Source organism: Stylophora pistillata, chromosome 5, assembly GCF_964205215.1.
Source record: "Stylophora pistillata chromosome 5, jaStyPist1.2, whole genome shotgun sequence".
NCBI classification, from domain to species: domain Eukaryota; kingdom Metazoa; phylum Cnidaria; class Anthozoa; order Scleractinia; family Pocilloporidae; genus Stylophora; species Stylophora pistillata.
The window spans coordinates 29,913,585-29,926,274 of NC_142523.1; the positions used below are offsets into that span (position 1 = coordinate 29,913,585).

The window sequence follows — 12,690 nt, forward strand, 5'->3', positions numbered from 1 at the left end:
TTTTTCTTTTCGTAACCACAATTCAATTCTTCGCTCGCGCGATGCGAGAAAACCTGTTTAACCGGTACTACAATAGACGAGTACAAATACTGCGTGATATTTGTACTCGTCTATGGCGTTACTGTTACGTATATGGCTTGATTGACCATATTTAGATAGCAATGTACTCTTACATGAAGTAGAGATCAGCAATAAAAGTGTGTCTTAGAAAAATGGAAAAGCTTGGAGAGGTTCCTTGTCGAAACATGGTGTCAAGAGTGGTTATTTTTTAAAAAACTTCTAGCTAGCTGCATTGCTGAGGTTTTTCCTTGTTCGGCGTCTAGTCGGTTCAAGAAACTCTGGGAGCGGCGCGAAGCAAAATCACTGCAGTGAACGTCTTTTACGGCGAATTCCTTCATCGACCACGTGCGTGGAAAGCGAAACGATGTCGTCTAGCGAGCAAGCTACACCACCGCCAGCTCCACAAGCTCCCCTACCGCCACAGATAAGCACTTTTCCTACAAACTTCCCTGTCCTAGCGGCTATGGTTTGTCGTGGAGATATCCCGAATAACTGGGAATTTTTCAAGCAACAATGGCAAGATTACGAAATAGCGACAGGATTAGACCAAAAGAGCCAACAAATACGGTTAGCAACGTTCCGTTCGGTTATAGGAAAAGAGTGTCTCCAGATTTTTCGGAATCTTAATTTTGGCTCTGGTGAAGTTACTATCTCTTCAGCACTCAAAGCATTAGAAGAGTATTTTCTCCCCAAGAGAAACGTAGTCTACGAAAGGTATGTGTTTAATTCTTGTTGTCAAATACCCGACGAAACTGTTGATTGCTTTATCAATCGATTGAGGAAATTGGCATCATCTTGTCAGTTTGGAGCTCTTACGGAAGAGATGATCCGAGATAGGTTAGTCATTGGCATTCAAGATAAGACTACGAAAGCTAGACTACTCAGAGAGAGAGATCTTTCCTTGGATAAAGCTCTCGACATGTGCAGATCAAACGAAGTAACGAAGAATCAGTTAAAAGCACTACAAAATGTCGACAAGAAAGATAATGACGAACTGAATTTCGTTCGTGCCAAGCATAAACCAGCACAAGGCAAGAAACCTCCATACCAAAAGAAGCCTCCAACACAAAAGAAATCTACAAGAAAATTTTGGAAATGCAAATATTGTGGTCAGCAAAAGAAGCATGCTAAACCGACTGAGTGTCCTGCACACGGGCAGCAATGTCGAATTTGTAAGAAAATGAATCATTTCGCTCACATGTGTCAGTCGAACAAAGAGAGAGTTCATGTTGCCGAGGAAGCAGAAGGTTATGAGTCAGAAGAGTTGTTGTTACAGCTAGAAGAGATAACAGCAGTTAGTGGTTATGGTAAACAGCTGACATCTAACATTACTTTTATAGTAGATCAAAAGTACAAAGAGCAGCTTGTATGTCAATTGGACACTGGAGCAACTTGTAATGTGATCAGTCACAGAAGCCTGGTTCAACTACTCCAGAATGGTGATCCTCCTCTACGTAAGTCTAACTCACAGCTGAAGCTATTCGATGGTAGTTTGATGTCTCCCATGGGCGAGATTACACTCACAGCAGAGAGAAAAGGCAACCGCAGAGACCTAAGATTCCAAGTTGTTAACAGTACTAACAAACCTCTATTATCAGCTGAGACCTGTGAACAACTGGAGCTTCTCAAGTTTGAAGTGGATCTAGAGGAATCTATACATGTTGTTAAGAACAGTCTCCTGACCAGAGATCGGATTTTGAGAGATTACAGAGATGTGTTTGAAGGGTTGGGCCATATTGGAGATACCAAGATCGTCACGGACCCCAATATGAAGCCAGTGCAACACTCGCCACGTCGAGTACCAGTTGCCTTACGTGAAAGAGTCAAGTCCAAACTTGATGACCTGGAGAAGAAAGGAATCGTGGAGAAAGTCACCGCACCCACTGAGTGGATCAGTAGCATGGTTGTAGTAACCACACCAAACAAGATCAGAATTTGCCTGGATCCTAAAGATCTTAACAAGGCAGTCATCCGTCCCAAATTTCAAATGCCCACCTTGGATGAATTGCTACCGAAACTCAGCAAAGCAAAAGTATTTAGCACCATGGACGCTAAAGATGGTTTCTATCAGGTTGGATTGGATATAAGCAGTAGCCTCAAGACCACATTCTGGACTCCTTTTGGGCGTTACAAGTATTTGAGACTCCCCTTTGGCATCAACCTAGCTCCTGAAGAATTTGAGTCCAAGCTACAGGAGAAACTTGATGGTTTACCGGGAGTAGAGGTAATCAGAGATGACATATTAGTGATGGGCTATGGAGAGAACGACGAAGAAGCCAACCGGAATCATGATGAAAACTTACTTGGTCTGTTAGACCGTGCTCGTAAAGCAAATCTTCGTCTAAACAGCAGCAAGATGAACCTCAGGAAGTCCGAATTTAAATTCATGGGACACTTGATCACCAAGAATGGGTTGAAGCCAGACCCAGACAAAATAAAAGCCGTGGAGGAGATGCCGAAGCCTCAATCAAAGAAAGAACTGTTAAGTCTCCTAGGATTTGTCAATTACTTATCGAAGTTCCTACCTAGGCTATCAGAAGTTGCACAACCACTGAGAGATTTAACTGCGAAGGAAGCTAAGTTTATTTGGTCAGAACAACACGAGGAAGCATTCAAAGAAGTAAGAAAACTCGTGGTCAAACACCCTGTGCTCAAGTACTACGATTTGGCAGAAGAAGTCACCATGCAATGTGATGCTAGTGACTATGGGTTAGGAGCAGCATTGTTACAAGGTGGCCAACCAGTCGCATTTGCTTCAAGATCTCTGTCACGGACCGAGAGGCAATATGCACAAATTGAAAAAGAGTGCCTGGCAATTGTCTTCTCATGTGAAAGATTCAGTCAGTACCTTGCTGGTCGCGAGAAAGTAAAAGTGGAATCAGATCACAAGCCCTTGCAGAGTATTTTTCAGAAGTCCATACACTCAGCTCCATGTCGGTTGCAGAGGATGATGTTACGGTTGCAACGCTTCAATCTAGAAGTTAAATACAAGCCAGGCGCACAGATGTACGTCGCTGATCATTTGTCAAGAGCCTCACTTGCCGATAGTACGTCCAAGTCAGACAACTTTCAAGTTTTTGCCATAGAACTTGAAACACTTACCCCCTTGGACTCCATCAAAGTAGCTCCAGAAAGGCTAACTCATCTCCAGAAATGTACAGCGCAAGATCTTGTTCTCGAAACCCTGAAAACCACGGTTTTAACTGGATGGCCAGAGAGAAGAGAACAATGCCCAGTACAAATTCGCGATTACTGGAATTTTAGAGAAGAGATTTCGCTACACAATGGAATTCTGTTTAAGAGTCAGAGAGTGATAGTTCCTAAAGCTATGAGACCGGAGATGCTTTCAATAATACACTCAAGTCATCAAGGAATTGCAGCATGCCTGAGGAAGGCTAAAGACATCGTGTTCTGGCCTGGCATGAATTCAGAAATCAAAGCCGTCGTTGAGAGATGCCCAGTTTGCGCCGATTTTCAAGCAAAAAATGTTAAGCAGCCAATGCAATCTCATAAAATTCCTGACAGGCCATGGAGCAAAGTTGGTACAGATCTGTTTTCATTAAGCGGAAAGAATTACGTCACAATCGTTGATTACTTCTCAGATTTTGTTGAAGTTGACGAACTTGAGGACACGACCTCACAGGCAGTCATACAAGTCCTTAAACAGCAATTCAGTAGACATGGAATCCCGGACACTGTTGTTTCAGACAACGGATCACAGTTTAGCAGTCACGAATTTCACGAGTTCTCACTCAGCTGGGAATTTAACCATGTAACGTCATCACCACATTATGCAAAGGCTAACGGGAAAGCGGAATCCTCAGTCAAGGCGGTCAAACAGCTATTCAAGAAAGCTGGACGTGATGGAAAAGACCCTTGGTTAGCTTTATTGGACTACAGGAACACCCCCACAGAAGGTCTAGGCAACAGCCCTGCTCAAAGGCTTATGTCTAGAAGGACACGAACTCGGTTACCTACAGCAGCAAGTCTTCTTCGTCCTGAAGTAATTCCAGACTCTACAGAGCAGTTAGAGTGGAAAAGGCGAAAAGCTAAGCTTTACCATGACCGTAGCGCAAAACAGTTGCCAGAATTGGAGATTGGACAAGAAGTCCGAATCGCACCTTTACAGAAGAATCAAACATGGAAGCAAGCTACATGCGTAGAGAAACTCTCGGATAGGTCTTACTTGGTCAAATCAGGCGATCAGACCCTCAGAAGAAATAGGCAGTTCCTGAGACCTGCAGAAGTACCTACAGCTCAAGAAAAGCAACACAACAAGGATGGTACAACAGAACCTAGTGGCAATCACAAGGAAGTACCAACAGCACTGACAAGGTTTGCAACACCTTTGAGTCCTAAGCCGGTGAACTCAACACCCCCGAGTCCTGCAGAACAATTATCCAGCACCAGCAGTACATTACCAGCCTCACAGAAGACAAGAACTCGGAGCATTCGTTTGCCGTCCAGATTTAAAGACTTTGATATGAAACATTAGTAGAGGCATAATGATTCAAAGACTCAAAGACTTAAACGCGCATTTCAGTATAATACAACAAGTTCCGTTCAGGGCCTAAGTTCCGTTTAGTTTAGGGTTTTGTTTTGAGTTACAAAAAGTCAGTCTGATTTTCTTCGTTTATTAGCTAAGTCTGTTACAGTTGTTTTTTTTTTGTTCCTTTCAAAGAAAGGGAGATGTTACGTATATGGCTTGATTGACCATATTTAGATAGCAATGTACTCTTACATGAAGTAGAGATCAGCAATAAAAGTGTGTCTTAGAAAAATGGAAAAGCTTGGAGAGGTTCCTTGTCGAAACAGTTACTTGTACTCGTCTTGGTGTAGTTGGATTATAAAGTCTCTTAACCGGACGGATGTACAGCGATTCTTTATTTGGTGAATGAAAAACCTCATCGCTTATTTCGCTTTGTTTCTTCCTCCAATGTAAATTGGAACGTTTCGATAGCAAGGAAACGGTCTGGAGCCTTTATTCTTCGTGCCAGCCCATCACGAGCCGTAAAACGGCAGTGAAAAGATGATCAGATCAACAATAGTATTTAACAGCCTTACTGTGTTCCGCAAGGTACTGAGATAAGTCTCACTGGTAAGTACATTATGTCAGAGTGTAATTTAGTTGTTTCCGTAAAGGGCCAGGACTTGCCAATTACGAAATTTAAACTAAACATCTACCTGTCTTCGGACAACAACAAGAGCTACATGTCTTTGCTCTCGAGATTGATCACGAACGAAGATCGTCAAGTTTCTTGCCAATAAGCACGTTAGGTATGTTTTGAAGATGGGAAGATTTTCGAATGTATGTTGTCTAGGGTAAAACCGTAGAAAGAAACTGACACAGACAACTCCGCAGTCGATTAAGATCTTCTCTGCTTCATCGTTTCCAGACACGTTTCCCCCTAATTTTGTAACCCTATATACTTTCAGCTGGCTCTACATTTTACTATAAGTAAAATGCTGAATGTTGTCGCTGAAGATAACCAGTGAACTGAATACTAAACTGTTCGTTCAAAAATTTTCCTTTCGGTGAAAGGCTCAGTATAGTGCTTTTTTCATTTTCTACTTCATAAATTGTTACAATGCCGTTCTATAAAGGGACTTTAATCAGAACCTTCTAGAAAACGACATTCGAATATGGTTGACCTCTGTTCAAGAACTTACTGACTCCTATTACTTGAAATATCACACCAAACACGAGAGCAGGCGGTAAATCATTCAACGTTTAGTATTCCCCTAGTGTTGTCCTTTATCTGCTTTGTATTAATAGAACCGCTTCGAGAATTGCTTGAAATATTGCCTAAGGGACCGGGGAAGAACTGATGTGCTTTGCTCTACCACTTTTTCATTTTTTGACTTACCTCCTCCAACGTCCCCCATTCCGATGAAATAGTTCTATTTGCGCGTAATGGATCAGCGCATTTGCTGTTAAAAGACGCGTGTCATGGGATTATTATTTCAAGGCTAAGGTCACAATAGGTAACACACTGGTTTCACTTTCGTGTTCCTGTTTACAAGTTGAAGGCTGGTTGCGGATGAGCAATTTTAAGTTTCTTGTCTTGTCTGGTTGGAATTTTGACGCCTAAACGAAATTCAGAACCGATTTTAGTAGTTGTTTCAGACAAGAGATATTTACATTCTCTACAGAGGCTTAAATGTGGAGTCTTATCCTTGTTGCTGCTCTGAAAAGGACTTTGATCAACACATTCTCGAACAGAATTTAGATTTGCTCTATATTTTGACTCAACCCCCATTAAGTAGCTCTGCCTATAAACTCAACCGATCAGCGCAGAAATCGCAAGTCTGACGTTTGTGGCTTTAACGGATGCCATAAAAAATAATGTAATGTCGAGAGATTATTTCTGAAGGTCACAGTATGTAACTAATCAGTTTCACTTTCATGTTCTTGTTTATTAGCTTCTAAACAGCTACCCCTCCCCTCCCCTCCCCTCCAAAATCCCGATTCCTTCCAGAGTTTTCTTAACTCTGGAAAGTAGGGGTCTGTACACAGGCTACTGTTTATCAACTGGACGGAGTTATGACGATTCTTTATTTGCTGAATGAAAACCCTCATCTAGTATAAAAAGACTTTAGTTCTTTATGGTCGTTAAATACAGTCAATTTAGTCCGTTTTATCGCTTAGGCCCAGTTCAAACGTCGAATTTCACAAGTGCCGAACTTAACTCCTATTTCAGTCAACTAAAATAGTTAAATACGGCATTTGATTCAAACGTCGTTCAATTTGATTCAAGTCGTTCAAAGGCAAGATACGCGAACTCAGTATAAGTGAGCTCTTGGATGATGGCTGCACGCGCTGTAGCCTCTGCTCCTCTTGAATTTTTTATATTTTATTACAAATCCCGTAACTAGTTAACTATAGATTTTCTCTTAGTTTTAATATCTATACTACTGTAAATAGCTCCAAGTCTTTTTTCTTTTTTAGTGTCCCCAAATTAGTAAGGGATTTTTCCCTTGCTAGACGGCTCTCGACACTTTTAATAAAGTTTTACTACTACTATTACTACTACCTCGAATTTAACTCAGTCGAATTCAACTCTGTTTGCTGTCGATATTCCCAGGCGCACTACGTATTGGCTTAGGACGAAGATGTCTATTGAGCGTTTGCTTAATTGCTTCACTGATGCTCTTGATGTGCTGTTTGTTTTTGCTTCTTTATCTTAGCTTTTCGTCGTGATACTTTCACATGATTCACGTTCGATCATTTCACTGAAACACGACCCACAATATGCCACAGAGTTTCCTACTTTCCACCTAGGAGTGCCCTCTTCGTTTTTAAAAACCGATCACCTCATACAAAAGTAATTACCGCACGTCAAAGAACTGTATTTCGTCTTTTCAAAGTATGAACTACAAATTCCTTTGTCTCCCACCATTTTTTTGTGCTGTTTTCGCTTTTTCGCGCATGGCATTCATAGAATTCGTGGCGATTTGTGGGTAATAAATGAATTATGATAATTTCCTGTAATTCATGCATTAAGTTCGGCACATGTGAGCACAGGGAGCCCAGACAAGCGACGAGTCTGGTTGTCTATTCGAAATATAAAGGAATGTATGGGAGAATATTGAAGAGTCTTATTATCGTAAACTTATATCATGAAATTTCTGAGTTAAAGCTCAAAATAAATGGAAACCTACCTCACTTGCTGTGCATTGTCGTTTCTGTGGCTCTAAATGGCCAATTTGAGCGATTTGGCGGGTTTTGCGTCGACTATTAGTATACGTTATAAGAAGGAGACACGGGGGAGGGGGTGACAATGCTCATTTAGAATGTTTGTTTTGGAACAGGTCCCCCCCCCACTCCTGCCTCAGAACTTACAATACAATGCTATACTTTTTCATTTTAAATTACCGGCACTCTTACTATATGAGAGGTGCTTAAATGAATAAATTTTCTGTCTTATTAAAAATGGGGAAAAAATTGGATATGCGGATGATAAATGGAAAATTCCCAAAATTATTAGTATAAAGTTGAATAAAAAAGCATTTAAAGTCACTTTCCTCCTTTTAAAATATTTGAAACAAAGGATCTTTTGTGATACCAAGAATTGTACGAGATTTTTAGCAAAATTAAAGATGTTTAAGAAACTCAGATATATTTCAAGATATTTACAATTTTTGTAGCCATCAGTCTCAAATTCCGCTCTTATGTCAAGCGAAAGAAGCATACAAAATAATACTCATTAACGGTTTAAAGCACATTTAAGCGTAATTTTTTTCTCTTGGATGTTAATAGACCAAACATCATAACAAATCAAGCAAATTTAATTAATGGTTTTCAGTAAAACAATTGATGTATAGCCTACAGGGGTGCAGCTATTTAGAGACGTGATTAATTTGTTTGGTGTTGAAGCCAGATTAATTAGCCTTCTCTTTCGAGTTTATAGGGTGCTTTTTTGATCACGGAGAGCAGCCTCTTTTCTTTATCTTAAAAGAAGTACTACTGCCTCGCTCTGAGGTGTCTGAATTGAATTGTCTGAATTGAGAATAAATCAATGTTCATTATTGCTGATTGAAGAAAAAGAAGAAGAGGAAGAAGAAGAGGAAGAAGAAGAGGAAGAAGAAGAGGAAGAAGAAGAGGAAGAAGAAGAGGAGAAGAAGAGGAAGAAGAAGAGGAAGAAGAAGAGGAAGAAGAAGAAAAAGTGAGTGGTGTCTATATTCGAGCTCATGGTATTGTTCACGATGTTATTAAATCTGCGACGAAAGATTGGACAAAGGATGAAGTTTACGAAGTGGTACATGGGGCTGTAATGTCATTCTCAAAATTCGAAAGATTAGCTTCTATTGATGTGGGAACAAAATTAGCTCCCCATTTAAAGATGTTAAGCTTAAAACTTGAACATGTGGTAATTAGAAGAGAAAAGCCAGAATTCTCCGAAAGAGCACTTAAGTCTTTGAGTTCTTACGCTGGTGGCCTTTGCACCCTCGGTGACATGTGCCATGACCACAGTGAGTTTGGAGCAGCGATGGTCTTTTATAAATTGCAGTTAAAAATGATTGAATCAAGTCACGAAGGAGAGGACCTGAAAAAAGCAGCATGTTACAACAACTTGGGTATTGTACATAGTGAGCTGGGCAAAACAGACCAAGCAGAAGACTACTATAATTATGCACTCGAGATTGAGCTGAAGAAGCTGGGACCTAATCATGTTGATGTTGCAGCCTCTTACAACAATCTGGGTACTTTACACAGTGACCTGGGCGAGACAGATCAAGCAAAAGACTACTATAAGCGTGCACTGGAGATTCGTCTGAAGAAGCTTGGACCTGATCATGTTGATGTTGCAGCCTCTTACAACAATCTGGGTAATTAACACAAAGCGCTAAGCGAAACAGATCAAGCAAAAGACTACTATAAGCGTGCACTGGAGATTCGTCTGAAGAAGCTTGGACCTGATCATGTTAAAGTTGCAGCCTCTTACAACAATCTGGGTAGTTTACACAGTGACCTGGGCGAAACAGATCAAGCAAAAGACTGCTATAAGCGTGCACTGGAGATTCGTCTGAAGAAGCTTGGACCTGATCATGTTAATGTTGCAGCCTCTTAAAACAATCTGGGTAATTTACACAGTGACCTGGGCGAGACAGATCAAGCAAAAGACTACTATAAGCGTGCACTGGAGATTCGTCCGAAGAAGCTTAGACCTGATCATGTTCATGTTGCAGCCTCTTACAACAATCTGGGTAATTTACACCGTGACCTGGGCGAAACAGATCAAGCAAAAGACTACTATAAGCGTGCACTGGAGATTCGTCTGAAGAAGCTTGGACCTGATCATGTTAATGTTGCAGCCTCTTACAACAATCTGGGTAATTTACACAGTGACCTGGGCGAAACAGATAAAGCAAAAGACTACTATATGCGTGCACTGGAGATTCGTCTGAAGAAGCTTCGACCTGATCATGTTGATGTTGCAGCCTCTTACAACAATCTGGGTAGTTTACACAGTGACCTGGGCGAAACAGATCAAGCAAAAGACAACTATAAGCGTGCACTGGAGATTCTTCTGTAGAAGCTAGGACCTGATCATGTTGATGTTGCAACCTCTTACAACAATCTGGGTATTTTACACAAAGCGCGGGGCGAAACAGATCAAGCAAAAGACTACTATAATCAATCACTGGAGATTCGTCTGAAGAAGCTTGGACCTGATCATGTTGATGTTGCAGCCTCTTACAACAATCTGGGTAATTTACACAAAGCGCTGGGCGAAACAGATCAAGCAAAAGACTACTATAAGCGTGCAATGGAGATTCGTCTGAAGAAGCTTGGACCTGATCATGTTAATGTTGCAGCCTCGTACAACAATCTGGGTATTTTACACAGTGACCTGGGCGAAACAGATCAAGCAAAAGACAACTATAAGCGTGCACTGGAGATTGAGCTGAAGAAGCTGGGACCTGATCATGTTGATGTTGCAGCCTCTTACAACAATCTGGGTACTTTACACAGTGACCTGGGCGAAACAGATCAAGCAAAATACTACTATAAGCGTGCACTGGAGATTCGTCTGAAAAAGCTTCGACCTGATCATGTTGATGTTGCAGCCTCTTACAACAATCTGGGTAGTTTACACAGTGACCTGGGCGAAACAGATCAAGCAAAAGACTACTATAAGCGTGCACTGGAGATTCGTCTGAAGAAGCTGGGACCTGATCATGTTAAGGTTGCAGCCTCTTACTACAATCTGCGTATTTTACACAAAGCGCTGGGCGAAGGAGATCAAGCAAAAGACTACTATAAGCGTGCACTGGAGATTCGTCTGAAGAAGCTTGGACCTGATCATGTTGATGTTGCAGCCTCTTACAACAATCTGGGTAATTTACACAAAGCGCTGGGCGAAACAGATCAAGCAAAAGACTACCATAAGCGTGCACTGGAGATTCGTCTGAAGAAGCTAGGACCTGATCATGTTGATGTTGCAGCCTCTTACAACAATCTGGGTATGTTACACAGTGACCTGGGCGGAACAGATCAAGCAAAAGACTACTATAAGCGTGCACTGGAGATTCGTCTGAAGAAGCTTGGACCTGATCATGTTGATGTTGCAGCCTCTTACAACAATCTGGGTAGTTTACACAGTGACCTGGGCGAAACAGATCAAGCAAAAGACTGCTATAAGCGTGCACTGGAGATTCGTCTGAAGAAGCTTGGACCTGATCATGTTGATGTTGCAGCCTCTTACAACAATCTGGGTAATTTACACAAAGCGCTGGGCGAAACAGATCAAGCAAAAGACTACCATAAGCGTGCACTGGAGATTCGTGTGAAGAAGCTAGGATCTGATCATGTTGATGTTGCAGCCTCTTACAAGAATCTGGGTAATTTGCACAGTGACCTGGGCGAACTCCAAGAGGCCAAGCATTGTCTTAATCGTGCACTGGTAATTTTGAATTCGAGATACGGTCAAGATCGTGTTAGGGTACGAGAGGTCAGGAGGAACTTCTCTCGGCTACAACAGAAAAGGAGATGCGTCGTGAATTAAGGTTTAAGCTGCTTTGAAAAGAAGAAAAGATGGACTTCTAGATAGTCTAGAAACTGGGCTAATTTATAAACGGTGGAGGCCTTTAATTCTTTTTAGACGTTGCTGTCCCTTTGCTGGAGAAGTTTCGCCAGAATCTAGACCGTTTTGATATTTTGGTTATATTTGATATCATTCGAGCTTCTTCTATCCTGATCTGCAGACTCTGTGATGGGAGACAGTTTAAAGACGTTTCCTTGCTTGAAGTCCCACGTTCCAGGACAAAATCGTTTATGAGTCGCCATATAGTGCTCCTTTTTCTGAATTATGACTTTTGATTGATTGGCTTGTGTACATATCACTCTCTTCTTATCAGCAACGTATATTTATAAAGTAAAAGATAGCCTGGTGGTTTCGTTATGTTTTATTTTTGATGGAACTTAAACTAAAAACAGGCTCCTCCTGTAAGAAGGAGTATAATTGACAAGGTTTCCAAATGAATAGCTCAGGACTTAATAGCACTGTAGATCTCAGTCTGAGAAGTTTCAAAGTATTGTAAAAGATTAAGAGACTCCTTGTGATATTACCTTAGAATTTGAAATTTCGTTGAAGTGGAGACATAAACGCTTTATCTATTATCTTCTCATGCATTCTTAGATGAATGTCGCGCGTTAACTACAGAGTGTACGAGGAGCTTCGTTTAATCGGGATGATTAGGTCTAGCAATGGTTGATTTCGACTCAGTGCATCTCAGGATCTTTAGAATAATGACGGACTATATATACATTAGCCTTTTGTGAGAGCTTACATAAGTTTATATATTTGTTTGCGGTCAAATGTGAGATCGTAAGAGATGATGTTTTTTTCAAATACACGGACATGTTTTTGCATCAAATAGATACTTGTGTGGTTATTATCTTTCGATTTTACTTTTGGAGCGTGCAGTGGCCCCTCCCCACCCAGATTATTCAAGCATGATTTGTTTTAGCGTCACTCCTTTGGCAAGCTCGTTATCTTCTTTTTTATTATACTGGGTGAAACCCGAAGCGAGTGCCAAACGTTAGCAGCGGCTTCAGTTGTGTATCCCTGGCGCTTGTTCCATTTTTTGTCCCCCTTCCCCGGGCCAAAAATCTTTATGTACATC

At 41.2% G+C, this 12,690-nt stretch overlaps 2 protein-coding genes across 2 annotated transcripts in view; both read left to right on the forward strand.

Annotated features, from left to right (window-relative positions):
• LOC148731356 (uncharacterized) overlaps nucleotides 1-9,709 on the forward strand; it is a 94,614-nt gene extending 84,905 nt beyond the window's left edge. The window contains exon 2 of the mRNA XM_088760368.1: nucleotides 8,472-9,709. Coding sequence (XP_088616494.1) covers nucleotides 8,835-9,398 — 564 coding nt within the window. The 5' untranslated portion in view covers nucleotides 8,472-8,834 and the 3' untranslated portion in view covers nucleotides 9,399-9,709. The remainder of the gene's footprint in view (nucleotides 1-8,471) is intronic.
• A 504-nt stretch (nucleotides 9,710-10,213) lies between these two features.
• On the forward strand, nucleotides 10,214-12,443 carry LOC148731363 (uncharacterized). Its single transcript, XM_088760312.1, has one exon. It carries the CDS (start codon nucleotides 10,332-10,334, stop codon nucleotides 11,568-11,570), a length of 1,239 nt encoding a protein of 412 aa, XP_088616438.1. The 5' UTR covers nucleotides 10,214-10,331; the 3' UTR covers nucleotides 11,571-12,443.
• Nucleotides 12,444-12,690: the final 247 nt, after the last annotated feature.